Source organism: Rhinopithecus roxellana, chromosome 20 (genome assembly GCF_007565055.1).
Source record: "Rhinopithecus roxellana isolate Shanxi Qingling chromosome 20, ASM756505v1, whole genome shotgun sequence".
NCBI classification, from domain to species: Eukaryota; Metazoa; Chordata; class Mammalia; order Primates; family Cercopithecidae; genus Rhinopithecus; species Rhinopithecus roxellana.
In genome coordinates, this window is record NC_044568.1 from 47,309,286 (window position 1) to 47,326,790 (window position 17,505).

Genomic DNA, 17,505 nt, shown 5'->3' on the forward strand with positions numbered 1-17,505 from the left:
TGACCTCAGGTGATCCACATGCCTCAGCCTCCCAAAGTGCTGGGATTACCGGCATGAGCCACTGTTCCCTGCTGACATTCCTGTTTTATAAAAACATCTGTGATTGGGCCCACTGGGATGATCTTACCATGTCAAGACCCTTAGTCACATCTGCAGAGTCCATGTTGCCATGTAAAAGTAATATTCACAGGCTGTAGGAATTAGGATGTAATTCCTAGACATGGCTCAGGGGTAGGTGTCATTCAGGGTCAGGAAGCCATTTAAGTGGCCATTTTAAAAAATGCCATTAGAAAGCATGGTACATGAGATTTAGTTATGATATACAATACAACTTGATAAAGTCACACAATTTTGAGTCTAAGAATATTTCTTGCTTTATCATTAGCAGAATGTCTTATATCCTTAAAAGCAAGGTCCAAACAAGGGTTTTGGTGAGACAATTTGCGCTTTTGACCCTATTACTCTAGAAATGCCAGACCTTCTATATAAGGTATGTGTGGTTCTTTCCCCACATCAGAGTCTTACCTGTAAGACCTAACCAAAGGATTTAGAAAGCTACCTTTTAAGTCTGTGTGGCAGAACTCTAGAACGGGTGCCAGGCACAGTGTCTCACGCCTGTAATCCCAACACATTGGGAGGCCGAGGCAGGCAGATCTCCTAAGGTCAGGAGCTCCAGACCCGCCTGGCCAACATGGTGAAACACCATCTCTACTAAAAATATAAAAATTAGCCAGGCTTGGTGGCGGGTGCCCGCAATCCCAGCTACTCAGGAGGCTGAGGCAGGAGAATCGCTTGGATCCAGGAGGCGGAGGTTGCGATGAGCTGAGATCGCGCCTATAGGAAACCACAAGATGACCAGATAGACATCACAATATTCAACCTCAAGGTTAGATTTTGAGAAACCCAAGAGTATGACTGAGCTGACATTTAAATCCAGCCACTAGAAGCTTTCATCACTTTTATTCTTCCTGCCATATGTAGATTTGAAGTATTTCCTGGCAAAAATTTTAGACTCAAGTTTTCTAGAATACAAGTGAGTTTCCGTATATCTTGAAGGTCTCTAAGAGCTGCAGTATAAAGCAGACACTAGTCATGTTGATGACATAATTGCTTAGAATAAGACTGGCTACCCTCAGGAAGAAGGACTCAGGAGAGGGTCAAGATCAAATACAGGTAGTGGAAAACTCACTCTAGGCTCAGTTGAATGGTGGAGTCCGATTCTTGGAATGTTATAATTGAGTCTTAGGACTCTGGCACTTTAGTATTCCTTTCCCTACCAAAGAAAGATTGCTTGTCTTTAGTTTAAGTGGGAAGGTAACTAAGTCCTTTTAAGCTCAGGAAAGTTATAAGCTTGAGTGTAACTTGAGTTAGGAATTACCCTGAAGTAGGTTCTTGTATTACTTTCTTAGGAACATCTGGTATCCCTTCCCTTAAAAAAGGAGGGTGGGATTTCTGCCAGTAATCGTGGGTAGCTTGCTGGCTTCTTATCCTATTTAAGAGATTGTAGACTCAAGTGTACCCCCAGAGGTGGGCTGTAGCTCAGCTCTACTGTTGACTGGGAGTGTCAGAGGACTCACGTATTAGGGTTAGAGAATCAGAAGGGGCCAAATGACAGGAAACAATTATACCATGAATTTCTCTATTTGTATCTATACACAAATCCTGCCCAGAGGATTGCCGAGGTACTGCCTCTACACTGAGGAACAAAAGAAATTATCCCTTGTCATCTAATCTTAATGAGAATATAGAAGGCAAGAGACTTATTTTGACTGCTTTATTTAGAAGCCCATTTAGTGGTTTGACACAGTCCTTTTCTTGTACAGGTAACAGATGAAGCCTAGAGTTGCCACCACACCTGCCAAGGCAGCCACAGCAGCCACAACTTTGGAACCAACATCTCCAGCAGTCTTGTGCCCTTTGGTGTCCATAACATCTACAAAGGAAGATGGCATTTGAGTCTTCAGTATTTTTAAGTAAAGGTAAATTGAAGCCTTACATAAGGCTCCCCAGAAAAGGGGGTAAAACTAAGCCTTCAACAGGCTTATTTCAGAAATGTGCAACACTGAATAAACTTACCTCGTGAGCCAACCTCCTCCCCTGTTTCACTCCTACTCTTCTCCCCACTGCTCCCACTTGCTTTTAGATCAGATGAGCCAACACCTAGGAAAGAACCTGAGAGTTTAGCACAACATCTTCATGCTAGTCGATGTGGTTAGCTGTCCCCTGAGGGTGTGATCCCACAGGTTGTTCATTAAGACTATCTCAGGTAAGGATATGTGATAAAAGGAACATAAACTAATACAGACTTAAGTTTGGCCATAGCATGTTAAGATGTACATGCTCTGACCTAATCCTACTAGAAACGTACCTTGAATTTCTTGTATAGTAGTTAGAGACTTAAGAGGATTTTTTTATGTGTATGTGGCCAGGTGTGGTGGCTCACGCCTGTAATCCCAGCACTTTGGGAGGCTGAGGCAGGTGGATCACCTGAGCTCAGGAGTTCGAGGACAGTGTGGTCAACATGGTGAAACCCCATCTCTATTAAAAATACAAAAAAAAAAAAAAAGTAGCTAGGCACAGTGGCAGGTGCCTGTAATCCCTGATACTTGGGAGGCTGAGGCAGGAGAATCACTTGAACCCCGGAGGCAGAGGTTGCAATAAGCCAAGATCACACCATTGCACTCCAGCCTGGGCGACAAGAACGGAACTTCATCTCAAAAAGAAAAAAAAAGGATTCTATTATGGACTGAGGACAACACTAGAAATAAACCTATAGATATCCATGAATGAGGATCATGACTAAAGTAGAGCCACATGGAATCCTATATGGTTCTTTATACAGATATAAGGTAGATAAGACAGGTTAAAGACCAAGTTCTAGATCAGTAGGTAGAAGATATGATCCTACTTGTGAAGTGATTTCTAGAAGAGTACACAGGAGACTTAATAGAAGCCTACCTCTGGGAAGAGACTTAGCCTTTTATTCTTCTATTGTTTAGACTTACCATGGGTACATGGTATATGTAAACACTGACCGCTTGGCATAAAAAGCTAAGAACTTGAATCCAGGAAGTACTCCAAGTTTTAGGTCCATACCTCTGAATGAGGAGTCATCTGACAACAGGAGAATGGGTCCTGGGAGGCTGACTGTCATTTTCTCTGCTTCAGTGGCCCCTGTGGCTGGAGACAGGGGATCAAGTTTGTGTTTAGCCTCTGGAATAGTGGTTTGAGAGGTATGTCAATGGAATGCTTAGAAGTAGAAGCTCTCTGGAATATTTTGTCCATGTGGTTTGTCCTGCCTTTGCAGGATAGGTTATGCCCTTTCCTGTAAAAGTGGGATGGATTCTTGGGGTCAGGCATGGTGGCTCATGCCTGTAATCCCAGCACTTTGGGAGGCTGAGGTGGGTGGATCACCTGAGGTCAGGAGATTGAGAACAGCCTGGCCAACATGGTGAAACCCCGTCTCTACTAAAAATACAAAAAAACTAGCTGGACGTGGTGGCGGGCACCTGTAGTCCCAGCTACTCGGGAGGCTGAGGCAGGAGAATGGCATAAACCCGGGAGGTGGAGCTTGCAGTGAGCTGAGATCTGGCCACTGCACTCCAGCCTGGGCGACACAGCGAGACTCCATCTCAAAAATAAAATAAAATTAAATTAAAATTTAAAAAGTTAGCTGGGTGTTGTGGTGGGTGCCTATAATCCCAGCTACTTGGGAGGCTGAGGCAGGAGAATCACTTCACTTGAACCCAGGAGGCAGAGGTTGCAGTAAGCCGAGATCACACCATCTTACTCTAGCCTGGGCAACAAGAGCAAAACTCTGTCTAAAAGAAAAAAAAAAAAGATTTTTAAAGAACTCATCTATAGAACTAGACAACAACCTGTTCATCTTAGACCTGTCACATGAATAAGCTAGACTGGGCCAAGAAGTTTTGACTGGGCCAACAAGAGCTCTTGGCACTAAGTGAAGAGTAAGTTATACCTGTCTTTAAGATCTTCTATTCTGAAAAGTTGATACTTGCTTTGAATTAGACTCACAGAAACAGGAATTTGAAATTTTTACCTCGCCTGTGCCTAGATGACACAGGGCAGGTCACAGAACACAGAGGGGAGTCTGGAGAGAGTCGATTGCAGATTAAGGCACTGCAGTGGAAGTAGACCTGGTGACAGAAGAGAGTTAAATGGAATTGATGCACTAACACTTAACCTGTCCCTAGTGACTTCTGAATCACTTACCAGGCTAGAGAGCACATGGGCTTCTGATACAAAGGCAAAAGCCTTCATGTCAAACCTCTGATAGTGATCAGGATGGGTCACAGAGGAGCCGACTGGATGGAAGGTGGTCTGGTAGTTGTCCAGGTCATATGCACAGCTAGGAGGTATGCACCAGGGAGAGATGTCAGTCACATGCATCTTGGAGTCAAATTCAATGTCTGCCCAGATTTAGTCATGTGTAATGTCTTCAGGACTATTGCCACATTTACCTTCTACCAGCATCTTCGTTTTACTCAGGATTTCTTACCTGACCTATAATGCCTATGAAGTCATAAGTTGTATAGGCTAGTTGTATTTTAACAATTTTAGCAGTACCTGTTTGCCAACTAAATGAGAAGTACAAGTTATATCATTTCAGAAGACACTGGTTTCTTGGTCAGGCACAGTGGCTCACCCCTGTAATCCCAGCACTTTGGGAGGCCGAGGTGGGCAGATCATCTGAGGTCAGGAGTCTAAGACCAGCCTGGCCAACATGGCGAAACCCTGTCTCTACTAAAAATACAAAAAGTAGCTGGATGTGGTGGTAGGTGCCTGCAATCCCAGCTACTTGGGAGGCTGGGGCCGGGGAATTGCTTGAACCTGGGAGGCGGAGGTTGCAGTGAACCGAAATCATGCCAGTGCACTCCAGACTGGGGTACAAGAGCGAGACTTCATCTCAAAAAAATAAATAAATAAAAAATAAAACAAAAAACAAAACAAAACAAAAAAGGCTTAGCAACTGAGCTACCACAGCTTCAAGAAAGCAAAAGTAGTTTTAGCCAAGTACACACTATTCTGTAAGAATGAGTAAGATCCAGTTGTAGGACAGGACACGGCAGGAGAGCTATGAGGATGAACACCGATGTGTACAATTGTGTGGCTGCAACCTCAGAGCATCATAGTGCTCAGATTCTAGAGTCAGATGGATATTCTAATCCAAGCTCCATTGTGTAAGTACTGTTTTGGGCTGGTTATCTAGGCAGCAAGCTGGGGTTTCTTCATGCAATAAGATGACTAGTACAACTAGTGGATGTGGAATACATAGCACTGTGCCTGGCATATGGTAGGTGTTCAACAGATGGGAGGCTGGAGATCGGTTTTTCCGGATGATCATCACCATAGTAGAGTCAGACTTTCTGGGGCTTTGGAATTCATTCCTTAAGATTCAAAAGGTGATAGGAAGGCAGCACGTGGCCAAGCGTAGTGGTTCACGCCTGTAATCCCAGCACTTTGGGAGGCCAAGGTGGGTGGATCATCTGAGGTCAGGAGTTCCAGACCAGCCTGGCCAACATGGTAAAACCCTATCTCTATTAAGATTGCAAAAATTAGCCAGGCTTGGTGGTGTGCCCCTGTAATCTCAGCTACCCAGGAGGCTGAGGTAGGAGAATTGCTTGAACCCAGGAGGCAGAGGCTACAGTGAGCTAAGATCACGCCGCGGCACCCCAGCCTGGGTGAAAGAATGAGACCCCATCTCAAAACAAAAACAAAAAACAGAAGGCAGCGTTGAGTCCTGATTAGAAAACAAGGACTAAATCCGGGTCTAACATGGCTGAATGCCCCTCTAAACCCCAAGAGGGTTTATTTCCATTACTGGCAAGTTCTAATGGATTAGCTGGGCAAACTGATAGTACAGGGAGTACCTACCCATCCACAATAATGTTCCACTGAGGGAAAGAGTCTGGATCCATGGTGGACGTCGCCCAGCAGTCATCTAAGACCAGCTTGATGTTGGGGTCATCCCTGTTTAGGACTCTCACTTCCATGTAAATTGGTTGACGGAGGAATCTCACTAGAGGGTAATCGTTTTCCCCATAAGGTTGTTGGTAGGAATTGTCTGAAATTGAATGGTATTCAAGTAGTTAATGGCTGCAACACGTATACATAGGTCACCACCGCTCCATTAGTCTGGCAGTATCAGGATGTTCATTTTAGGGGGAAGTTTGAAATTATTTAAGCAATTTCACAGACTACAATCTCTTACCTGGGTAGCTTTGCAGGATCAAGGTAAATGGACCCAACTTCACTGAGGCCACTGGAGGAGTAAGGCTTTCAACGTTGATGTTTAGTAGCATGTCATTCCTGCTGTAAGAACACTTCACTGTCATTCTGTAACAGTTTGGAGGGAGGGTAGGTACAGAGAACTTCAGGTTAAAAAATTGCTCGAGTTTAAACTAGAGCTTAAGAGTCAAATAGCAATTTTATCTCACCTGAACTCACTGTCTCTAGATATTTTGCTTGGAGGAAGATCCGTCCATAGAGCATGTATTTCATTTTCATAGATGACTTTATCATCTTCGAACTTAAATGTCAGAGATAGTGGGTTAGCAGCCAGTTATATCAAAGATGAGTCTTAACTTCATGCCATCCACCAGTACTAACCTTATATCTCGTTCCACATCCATTCAGGGGTATGTGGAACCGTACCAGCCCCTGAGATTGAGCCTCGAAGACAGGCTGGCAGGATGAGTTTCCCACCCTCAGAGTATCCAGGTCGAGAGCTGGTTGTGTTTGGTAGCTGTAGACCTCGAAGTCCATAAACCCATCCTGGGTGCACAGCTCCCCTGTAACTAGACAGCAGTGAAAGTTTAGAGAAAATAAGGTTGTCTGTCCTGTGATACTGTCATCTCTCAACCTGATATGCTATGAGGGAGAAATTCTAACTTAGCAGGAGGCATCAGAATTTGTCTTAAGACTTTGTGAAGGAACCTTGATCTGCAGCTTTAATTACAAAGGGGGCTGAAGTTAGTTGATTGTTCTATATGAAATGAGGACTTTTCATTCAAAGGAGGGACCAGTAGACAAGGAAGAGGTGCTATATAGTATAAGACCAGTGAGAATCCTGATGAAGGGCAGAAGTTGATTTAAAATTAAACTTAATGTGACTTTAAGTACAGCACCGATGTTATTGTATCCTTTCTTTGTATACTCACAAATCCTGAGTAGTTCGGGGAGAAACTGAGGCAGGAACTGATTTTTCTATTTGATCTGACCTGTGCAGATCAGATTAAATAGAAGCACATGGTGGAGGCAATGTTAAACAAGAGATATTCACTCTGTATTTCTTTATGAATTTGTAGGAATTTCAGGGTCAGGTGGGACTTAAACTTTTAATTCTAATTAGAAGTTTGAACATTCTTACCTAGATGGCAGGTTCAGGCTCCTAAGCCAAAATATCTAGGTTACTTAACCATGGGACTGTTACCATAAAATCTACCTATGTAAGGGATCTTAAAAATATTGTACTTAGGACCCCATCATAGCAGCAAGACTGTTTCTAATCTGACTAGTCTTTAGTTTCTTCAGTCTATAAGCAATACATCAGAATCTGACCTTCTATACATTTGCCCGCATGTACAAGAAGAGCCATGGGAGAAAAAAGGTAGAATATGGTTTTAATAAAAGGTCTTTACCTATGGAAACTGGTGACTCACAGACACACTCAGGATAGATCACCATGGATACTGTCTCCAACTGAAGGAGAAAGGTCAGCTTGAGTGAAGCTAAGTAGAACTGATGGAGTAGGCATTTTTCAGATAACTGAAATAAGAAAAGAATGTCAATTAGCAGCCACAGCCTGTTGGGGCCCGGAACTATCACAGGGAAGCAGGAAGGAAGTCCTCTGAATACTTGTAGGACACACTCCAGACTTATCTGGGTTCTCTTTAAGCCAAAACAAGAGAGACCCTATCACTTCCTCACATCTGGATGTATTCCCAGGCAGATTTATTGCTTTAAACTCATGCCCTGGAATACCTAGCACTGTATTCTTTGTACGAGGCACTAAAGTTTGAATTAACAGATCAAATTCCAAAGAATAGTGGAATCCTCTGCCAAGCCAGGCCTGAGTCAAAAGGACTCTACAGATGTTATAAAATGGTAGTGCATAACATATACTCCCAACCTAAGGTTATTCTCTGGCATCCCTGGCAGTCCTAGTGAAGACTAACCTCAACAGCGACACTACGGGACCCTTTTGTTTAGATCAAGGTGTCCTGTTCGTTGACCAGGACAGATTCATCATTAGGTGTTTGACAAGTAGTTGCTACTACTCAGTTGGGGCCTTAGACGGTTTTAAGACTTAGAAACACTTAGATGATTTTTCATGGCAGAACTTAAAGAGGTTTTATGTTTAGAGAATGAACATCAGTTACTTGGTATTTCACTTATGCAAGATGATCAAATGAGGCCTTCTGGCATTTGAATCGGTTATGTTGGCAATTAGAACTCACGGGCAAGTTACCAGCCATATCAGGACTACCCACAAGAGTACACTTCAAGTAAGGACCCGGTAGAGTTCAGTGGTTGACAATTGAACATACTTTCGTTTTGAGCAGAGTTTTGCTGAAATGCAATTTTGTGCCATTTGTTGCTTCTAGATCAATTCCATTGTCATGCAGCTGGCTCACATCAATGTTCCGGTTTTCAAAGCTCACAGACTTAAGCTTCCCAGGAAACTCTGGTATGGTGAGAGTCATGTGTGTGGCATTGCAGGTCACGGGATCTAGAAGGAATGACAACAGAATGCCCATTATCAGCCTTGATTAAGCTTCTAGAACAGTGTCTCCCACAGTGAGGTTGCAGCTATCTGGGACCTTACCTGGTGCACAAATAGCTTGTGAGGAGAAGATCACCATCTGTCCAGGAGATATAAATGTAAGCTTCAGAGACACCATGTAGAGATGACTGTTACCTTGCTAGGGGGAGAAATAACATTGGTTACTTGAATCTCTAACCAGTAAGAATCCTCTCGGCAAGTATATATCCAAGTAATGGGCACTACTTTGACACAAGTAGGATTTAAGCATTTGTCTAATGACTGTTCTGGAGGTGCACTAGTTTTAACCTTGTTCTAACATCTGGAAGAATGTTGTCTAGATCACCTATAGCCAATCACTTCTAGGCAGATAAGATCTGTCCTTACCCCATATGACTGTTTTAAAGTATCAGCAGCCAGACAATGTTTTCAAGCTTCAATCCATTTGTGTTCTTATTGGGAAATAGGACCGTTCTTGAAGTGGTTGGGATTTGAGCACTTATGTGTCAGGACCTCTCCTAAGTACTTTAGGAGATTAATTCATTTAGTGCAGTGTTCAGACTATTAGGCTTGAAAGCACCAATATTTGCTATAAAATATAGGACAATGACAACCCAAACAGAACCCCTTAACCTAAAAAGTTTTTAGGAATATGCTTGTTCTATGTTGTACTATAGATTTAAGACTATGGGAAAGAGACTAGATTGAGGTAAGGATTATGTCTATTTTTGAGAAATGGTCTTGCTCTGTTGCGCAGGCTGGAGTGTAATGGCACAATCTTGGCTCATTGCAACCTCTACCTCCTGGGTTCAAGCGATTCTCCCACCTCAGCCTCCTGAGTAGCTGGGATTATAGGCACTCACCACCTCACCCAGCTAAGTTTTTGTGTTTTTAGTAGAGACAGGGTTTCATTATGTTGGCCAGGCTGGTCTTGAATTCCTGACCTCAAGCGATCTGCCCGCTTCAGCCTTCCAAAGTGCTGGGATTATAGTCGTGAATACCCAGGGAAGTGTTTTGCACCTAATAGGCATTAAAATGCTTAAATGGGTTGCATTATAAGTTAATGTGAAGACATAGTTGAGATCATGCTTGGATTTAGGAATACTGGCCTGTGCTTTGGTGGTACAAAGAAAGACTTCCACACCTACCACATAGTGAGTCACTCCGGTGGCATTGAATGGCACGTGGAAGATCATCCTGTGGTTGTCAATCAAGAGGCTGAAGCCTTCCTTCATGGCCTCTGGCAGGGTTAGAGTCTTGACTCTTGCACCATCACCAACCTCAATGCTCCATCCCATCTTAAGTTTGGTCACCTGAAGTCAAAAAGCTTTGTTTAGAGGGCTGGTGCTCCCTTAACCAAGTCTCTGGTAGCCTAATGATTGATCAGGTTGAAGGTAATATCACCTTTAACATAGAATTAAAGGTTATTAAGGTCTGATTTTTAAAATTTGCTTTCATACCTTATTGTCATCAGCCAAGCCAGAGAAGACCCGTGGCAAGGAAAACTGGAAGAAGAGAATTGTGATGTAAGACTGATTTGGAGGTAGATGTTTCTGAATTCATGTCACCTGCCAGAGAAATTGCTGTGTGGTTATCACACCAAAAGGCCTGCTTGTGGGATGCAGTGGAAGAAGCACATGAACCCTGACTATGCCCTTAGATGTCATTATACTTCTTTGAACTTCTGATCCCAAGAGGCAGCTGGAAGATCTAAGCTCCTTTCTAGTTGTAAGTTGGGACACCTTTCCCCCCAGCAAGTTGGAGTTTCACTCGTCACCCAGGCTGGAGTACAATGGTGAAATCTCAGCTCACTGCAACCTCCGTCTCCCGGGTTCAAGCGATTCTCCTGCCTCAGCCTCCCAAGTAGCTGGGATTACAGGCAAGTACCACCACACCTGGCTAATTTTTTATATTTTGTAGAGATGAGGTTTTTGTAGAGATGAGGTTTCACCATGTTAGTCGGGCTGGTCTCCAACTCCTAATATCAGGTGATCCACCTGCCTCAGCCTCCCAAAGTGCTGGGATTACAGGCGTGAGCCACTGCGCCAGACCAGGACAATGTTCTTAAACATTCACCCGTTCGACCTATGTCCATATAAATTAGGTACTATGTAAGGCCATGCAATCCTATCCTTGTTATGGAGTTGCTTTTATATCAGTGTTTTTTTTTTAGTTGTCCATGGTTGACATTAGCCATGTTAGACTCCAAATCCATGAAGATGTGATTGGGCCGTTTTGTTCACTTATTATATCTTAGCATCTAGGGTAGGGCCTAGAATATGGCATGTATTCCATTTGTCAGATGATTAATGTGAGTGCAACTACCAGTAAAACCCTATTGCCATGCATGATATGCCAAGTACCATGTATACACTCTCAGTCAATTCTTAGAGCCACCCTGAAGTTAGCATTATTGTCCCATCACTTTGGACTTGAAAACAAAGCCTCAGGGTGGTTAAAGTTAAACTATCATCACACAGAAAGTTAGCAAGTACAGGATTAAATCCTGGTCTGATTTCTAAGCCCAGCCCCGGTTAGATCGTCATCATATCCCCCCTACAGTAGCCATATACCCCAAGCAGTCAGCCCACTTCACTCACAGACATGAAATCCTTCTTGCAGATTGTAGATGCTGAAAGCCCCTGGGTCTCTTCTACTTGCATAGCTGGACAGAAGAACTGATACATGACAGCTCCATGTCTTAGAGCAGCACTGTCATTCATGACTCTGATGGTCATCTGGTATCCACCATGCTGTGTAGAAATAGCATAGTGGGAACACTAAGTGCTGTACCTCCATGGGATTCTAGAATACCATCTGACCCATCTGAGTGGCAAAACCCTTAAAGTTACCAATATCACAAGTGCTGGAAGGTACCTCATTCCTGTACCAGGAGACTAGCTAGCCCATTGCAATCTGCTAGCGAAGACTCACACTGATAGGCCAGTTTTAGCATCAGGAATGGAGTTCAGTTTCTATTTCTCTTGTGTCTGCCCTATGTCTCAGTACCATTGTCCTGGCTGAATGGGGTTGGTTTGAGGCTTCTACCAAGGTTATCTGAATACTTGTTAAGTACCTAAGTAGCTGCCATTGTGCTGGGTAGAGCCACCCTTGCTATTACCCCTGACTTTAGGGAACTCAGTCTAAAAGCAGGGGTCAGCCAACCTTTTTCTGTTATGCATTAGCAACTGTTTTAGACTCATGTGAGCCACATGAAATCCATAGCATGTTTCCTTAAAATAACTTTAAAAAGCTAAGAGCCAGTTGGGCATAGTGGCTCATTGCCTATAACCCAATCACTTTGGGAGGCTGAGGCAGACAGATTGCCTGAGCCCAGGAGTTCACGACCAGCCTGTGCAACATGGTGAGACCCCGTCTCTACAAAAAAAAAAAAAAAACCCACGAAAGTTAGCTGGGTGTGGTGGTACATGCCTGTTGTCTCAGCTACTGGGGAGGCTGAGGTGGTACTGAGAGATAGGGGATTGCTTGAGCCCGGGAGGTGGGGGTTGCAGTGAGCTGAGATTGCGCCACTGCATTCCAGCCTGGACAACAGCAAGACCCTGTCTCAAGAAGATTGAGATAAAACTCATTCTTAATTTGAAGACAAAAAAAAAAAAAAAAAAAAGACATGAACTAGGCAGAGTGGCTCATGCCTATAATCCCAGTGCTTTGGGAGGCTGAGGTGGGAAGATCCCTTGAGGCCAGAAGTTTGAGGCCAGCCTGGACAACATGGTGAAATCCCCATCTCGACAAGAAAGGATTAGATAGGCATAGTGTTGCATGCCTGTAGCCCCAGCTAGTTGGGAGGCTGAGATGAGAGAATCCCTTGAGCCCAGCAGTTCTAGGCTGGAGTGAGCCATGATTGCAGTCACTACTTTCCAGCCTGGGCTACAGAGCAAGCCTGCCTCAGAAAGAGGCCATGGACTGTATCTGGCAGTCCACAGGTTATGGTTTGCAGACCCTTGGTCTAAGGGAATGCAACTCTAAACCCTCTAATGTTGAGAAGGTCTGTTTTAGAAGGAAATTATGAGATTTTTCATGAAGGACATATAATTACTTCATTGGTTGATCATAGAGGGCTTTGGGAACCAGATGACTTACAGTTCAAGCCTGTTTACAGAGTAGGGTCTAAGAATGTATCTGCACAAAGCTTATATTGCAGACCACCTGCATCATAATCAGATGGTGTAGACTGTTAGACATGCAGATTCCCAGAACTCACCCCAGGCCTATGTCCAACTAGTCAATTAAATCCAAACTTTCCAAATTGCAACTTGCTAGCTTCTGCTTAGACAGGTTGCTTTTATTGCTCCTAATATTCCTGATTGGGCAATACTGTTGCTTGGCAATAGAAAAAACCTTACTGTTTGGCCGCTGTTTGCCTTTTAACACCTGTTTCTACATGTCAGATTTCTATTTGCTGGCACCAAAATAGCCTTCCATCTCACGTGGGGGTTTACAGATCAAAATAGCTCATGTTTGGTCATTTGTTGTATCCAGGTGCTGCACCAGGTCTTAATCTGTAGATCATCATTAGTCTTTATTACCCTCATGGAGCAGGCACCATTACTCTCATCTTCTAGTAGGCAAACAGGCTTGAAAGGACTAACTTGCTGGAAATAACACCTAATTGGTGGTAGAGCCAGGGCTCAAGAGCTCAAGTACTTGAATGCCAGGGTTTCTCATCCTCAACACTGACATCTCAGGCCTGTTAATTCTGTGTTATGGGGAGGAGACTGGGGTAATGTTTTTTTCTCTGCCAGCATCCTTGGCTTGTATCCATTAGATGCCAGTAGCAGCTCTTCTACCCCCAGTTGTGATAACCAAAGATGTTTCTAGATGTTGCCAAGTGTCCCCTGGACAGATTCTCCGCCACTACCCCCCTACCCCAGACAGTTTTGTTCTTGTTGCCAAGGCTGGAGCACAATGGAGCAATCTCAGCTCACTGCTACCTCCGCCTCCACCCCCTGGGTTTAAGTGCTTCTCCTGTCTCAGCCTCCCAAGTAGCTGGGATTACAGGTGTGTGCCACCACATCCAACTAATTTTTTGTATTTTTAGTAGAGATGGGGTTTCACCATGTTGGCCAGGCTGGTCTCAAACTTCTGACCTCAGGTGATCCACCCACCTCAGCCTCCCAAAGTGCAGAGATAACAGGTGTGAGCCACCACACCCGGCCTGGACAGATTATAATAGAAAAGAAGAACCACACACGAGACACCACCCCCTTGGTTGAGAGCCACTGCTTTACTCCAAAGAGTAAGTTCTTAGCCAAGTTTACTACCAGTAACTCTTAGGTTACTACGTACTTCCCCAAGAACTGCTCAAAGCAATGCACTTACCACTCTCCTGGTACAGTTTTCATAGGTAACCCTCAGGGTGAACTTTCCTGGGTCCAGGATGTAAGTGCAGTTCGGCATGTGGAGACCAAGGGGATCTGCCAAGACCAGAGCAGGATTAGACAGGATGACTGAGTACATTTTAGTGACAGTCCAAGCTACAGAGTTAAGACCACCAGTCCATTTCTAAGGCACTTCAGTCCCTTCACTTCCGCCCCAACTCGATGATAGGACTCGAGCTTTGAGATGGTATGACTTGCAGCCAGAAGCTTCCCAGAGATACTGATGTAAGACACTTTCAAAGAAAGATAGGTCTTCCCTGCTGGGTGGCCTCATGCAAATCAGGTATCCCCATGGCATCATGGGAGTTGGATGCCGTTGCTGCAGGAATTTGGGTACTCTGCTCCCCAGACAAACAGGATTGGCCCAAGCCAAAGGCTGTCTGCTAATCAGGACTATGATGAGATAATAGTTACTTACCCACCACAGATGCATGCCATTTCTTGGTGCCAGGACTGCTTGGGAACTCCACTGTTATTCCCCTTTCATCACAAATGACAGTGCCTAGGGAGCAAAGGAAGCATCTGGGGGCTTTAAGTCATAAATGATGCAACTCCCACAAAAATGTATAGACTCCTCTTGGATGGGAAGGATTCCAGATGAGGGAGGCAAGAATCGTCCCCTACCGTGGGAGAGCTCACAAACAAGTGAGCAAGATAACGATACAATATACCAAGAACTAAGGAAAATATCAGGCACCCAGGGCTTTTGAAGTATTCCAGGAAGAAGCCCAGGTTAGGGTTGACAAGCAGGTCCGTAGAAGCCAGGTCAACACCTTGACAGTGGAGCGGATAGAGGCAGGTCTGGAATACTGACAAAAGCTTTGTCAACACATTTTGCAAACTGGCGTTAAATGAAGTCCTGGGTAAGTCCGAGGACACCCTTTTTTTCTTTTTTCTTTTTTTTGGAGACGGAGTCTCTGTTGCCCAGGCTGGAGTGCAGTGGCGTGATCTCGGCTCACCGTAACCTCAGCCTCCCAGGTTCAAGCGATTCTCCTGCCTCAACCTCCTGAGTAGCTAGGATTATATGTGCCTACCACCACACCCAGCTAGTTTTTGTATTTTTAGTAGAGTCGGGGTTTCACCACATTGGCCAGGCTGGTCTCAAACTCCTGAACTCAAGTGATCCGCCTGCCTTGGTTTCCCAAAGTTCTGGGATGACAGGCGTGAGCCACGGCGCCTGGCTGCATTTTTTTTTTTTTTTTTTTTTTTAGATCAACTTTTGCCCATCATCTGCTACTCTGCAGCCTCTGGCTCAGGTGAACGTCAAGTGAGCAGGTCCAGTTTTGCCTGTTATGTCGATGTTTTCCTTAAGCGTGAGTTTGTGTTTGAAGTTAGTTGTGGTGGTTTGCTGTTCTGGGGATACCATAAAGCTTGAGGCAGTGAGGGATTGGGAGGCAGTGAGGGATTGGAAGGCAGTGCAGGTGTTCTGAGTTTTCATTTAGCAGGTATAGTAAGTCTACAGGTTAGCAGAGGAAAGATCCAGTAACCTGACCAAGGTAATAAAGGGGGTGAATGGAGGTTGTCTGAGCCAGGCCTGTGTCTCTTGGCCGTCTAGGCCTTCCAGCTGCAACCTGTTTTTCTCCGCTAAGAAGACTTCCCTCACCCAAGAGACATACCTGGAAAGGCAGGATTTACCAACTGAAAAACATCTATGGAGTTCACTGAAGTCACAAGGGCAAAGAAGAGAGAAATCGACCTGTAAGTGCTAGAAAAAGACAGGGAGATAGTCAAGAAGAATGGACTTCAGCAAACACAGCTATCATAGCCGCTCCCTCCACTTCCAGAATTACTCACCTCCAGCCTGCATTGAACCAGCCCCAGGGACTCCAGGAGCCTCCTCTCTGCCTGCACGCCATAGCAAAAGGCACTACCAGATCAACCGGGTAGAGGGTGGGCTGCTGTGTGTTTTTATAGCAAGAAGCCAGCTGCATCAACACCCTCTCCCCATTGTGGGCACCTGAATCTTCTCCCATTCTCCCAGCTGAAAGGGAAGGGTTGGGGAAGGAAGTGGCCTCTCTGATTCCTGACAGATTGTGCTGGGTATTCTGCCAGCTGCCCCTGTGGGCCAGGCATGAAATCAGAGTTTGCTGAAATCAGCTCCAGGTGAGTGAATTGGTGTTTTCCCTATAACTTCGGGGGAAATTAGGATCTTTTGGGCAAATTATTTACAACTGCAATGTAGAGTGAAAGAGAAATCATGGGCTTTATTGAGGAAAAAAACAAGTCTTGTTCACATCACTAAACATTTTTTGAGATACAGTTTCACTCTGTCACCCAGGCTGGAGTGCACTGGTGGAATCTTGGCTCACTGCAACCTCCACCTCCTGGGTTCAAGCAATTCTCCTGCCTCAGCCTCCTGAGTAGCTGGGATTACAGGTGTGCGCCACCATGCCTGGCTAATTTTTGTATTTTTAGTAGAGGCAGTGTTTCACCATGTTGGTCAGGTTGGTCTCGAACTCCTGACTTAGGTGATCTGCCCACCTCAGCCTCCTAAAGTGCTGGGATCCCAGCCATGAGTCATTGCACCTAAACTAAAACCTTTTAAGTAACAGCTAGTCTCCTGGCTACTGCAGAAGTTACCCTGATAATGCACATGAAGATGAATGAAGCCTTATTGACCCCAAAGTATAAAAGCTTAAGCTTACAGCAAAAAAATGCAATTACAGAAGGATACAGAGAAAAGGCAAGAGTCACTCATAATAGTGCCACTGCTAATATTTAGGTGGGTAACTTTACAGACATGTTTCTACAAACACCACACAATTTTTTAAAAAACTGGGAGGAAAGTTTAAATACTGTTTTGTGATCTGCCACTGTCACTTTATAACATATTAAACATGAAGCTCTCTGTTACCATTTTAGGGTGGCCTAGTATTCAATGTTGAGATAAATCTGTGTTTATATAACTTCCGTAATTATGAGCATTAAGGGGCTTGCAATTTTTCATCATTATAAACAATAACATTATGAGCACTCTGATACGTTTCCTTGGTTAACCCTAAAGATAAATTCCTCAAAGTAAAACTTCTGGGTAAAAGGGAGTAGTGATCTAATAAGAATGTTTTGTTGTTGTAAAGCACTTGGAAGTTTCCCAGTGGGGAAACTGAGGCAAGGAAACTTGCCCCAACAGTGTTAGGGGCCGGGTGGAGAACTCAGATTTCCTGAGGCCTGATCAATGTATTTTTTCAACATCTCTCATTGCTCTTTGAGATAACTAGATGTCTGCAGCCCATGTTCTAAAATAGGTGAATATAATGCCTAGACTCTGTACAAGTGACGGGTGACATTTGCAATTATTAGGTTGGTGCAATAGTGATTGTG

General features: G+C 44.3%; 2 protein-coding genes across 3 annotated transcripts in view; one reads left to right on the forward strand and one right to left on the reverse strand.

The window, feature by feature from the left end:
* Positions 1-1,762: 1,762 nt before the first annotated feature.
* ZP2 (zona pellucida glycoprotein 2) lies at positions 1,763-16,059 on the reverse strand. 2 transcript variants are annotated; one of them, XM_010388589.2, is made up of 19 exons: positions 15,979-16,059; positions 15,801-15,889; positions 14,603-14,686; positions 14,126-14,220; positions 11,386-11,538; positions 10,246-10,290; positions 9,934-10,098; positions 8,849-8,945; positions 8,571-8,752; positions 7,662-7,788; positions 6,631-6,818; positions 6,459-6,550; positions 6,233-6,330; positions 5,896-6,085; positions 4,234-4,369; positions 4,061-4,157; positions 3,097-3,180; positions 2,077-2,160; positions 1,763-1,933 (listed from the first exon to the last, which is right to left on the reverse strand). In XM_010388589.2, exons 1-19 carry the CDS (start codon positions 16,038-16,040, stop codon positions 1,791-1,793), a joined length of 2,211 nt encoding a protein of 736 aa, XP_010386891.1. In that variant the 5' UTR covers positions 16,041-16,059; the 3' UTR covers positions 1,763-1,790. The 2 variants fall into 2 exon arrangements, with proteins under 2 accessions (XP_010386891.1, XP_010386890.1); XM_010388588.2 differs by having other exon boundaries at positions 6,233-6,357.
* Positions 1,828-17,505, forward strand: part of LOC115895308 (putative uncharacterized protein CRYM-AS1) — a 147,118-nt gene continuing 131,440 nt past the window's right edge. The window contains exon 1 of the mRNA XM_030925619.1: positions 1,828-1,979. The gene's annotated coding sequence lies outside the window, so the exon portion shown is untranslated. The remainder of the gene's footprint in view (positions 1,980-17,505) is intronic.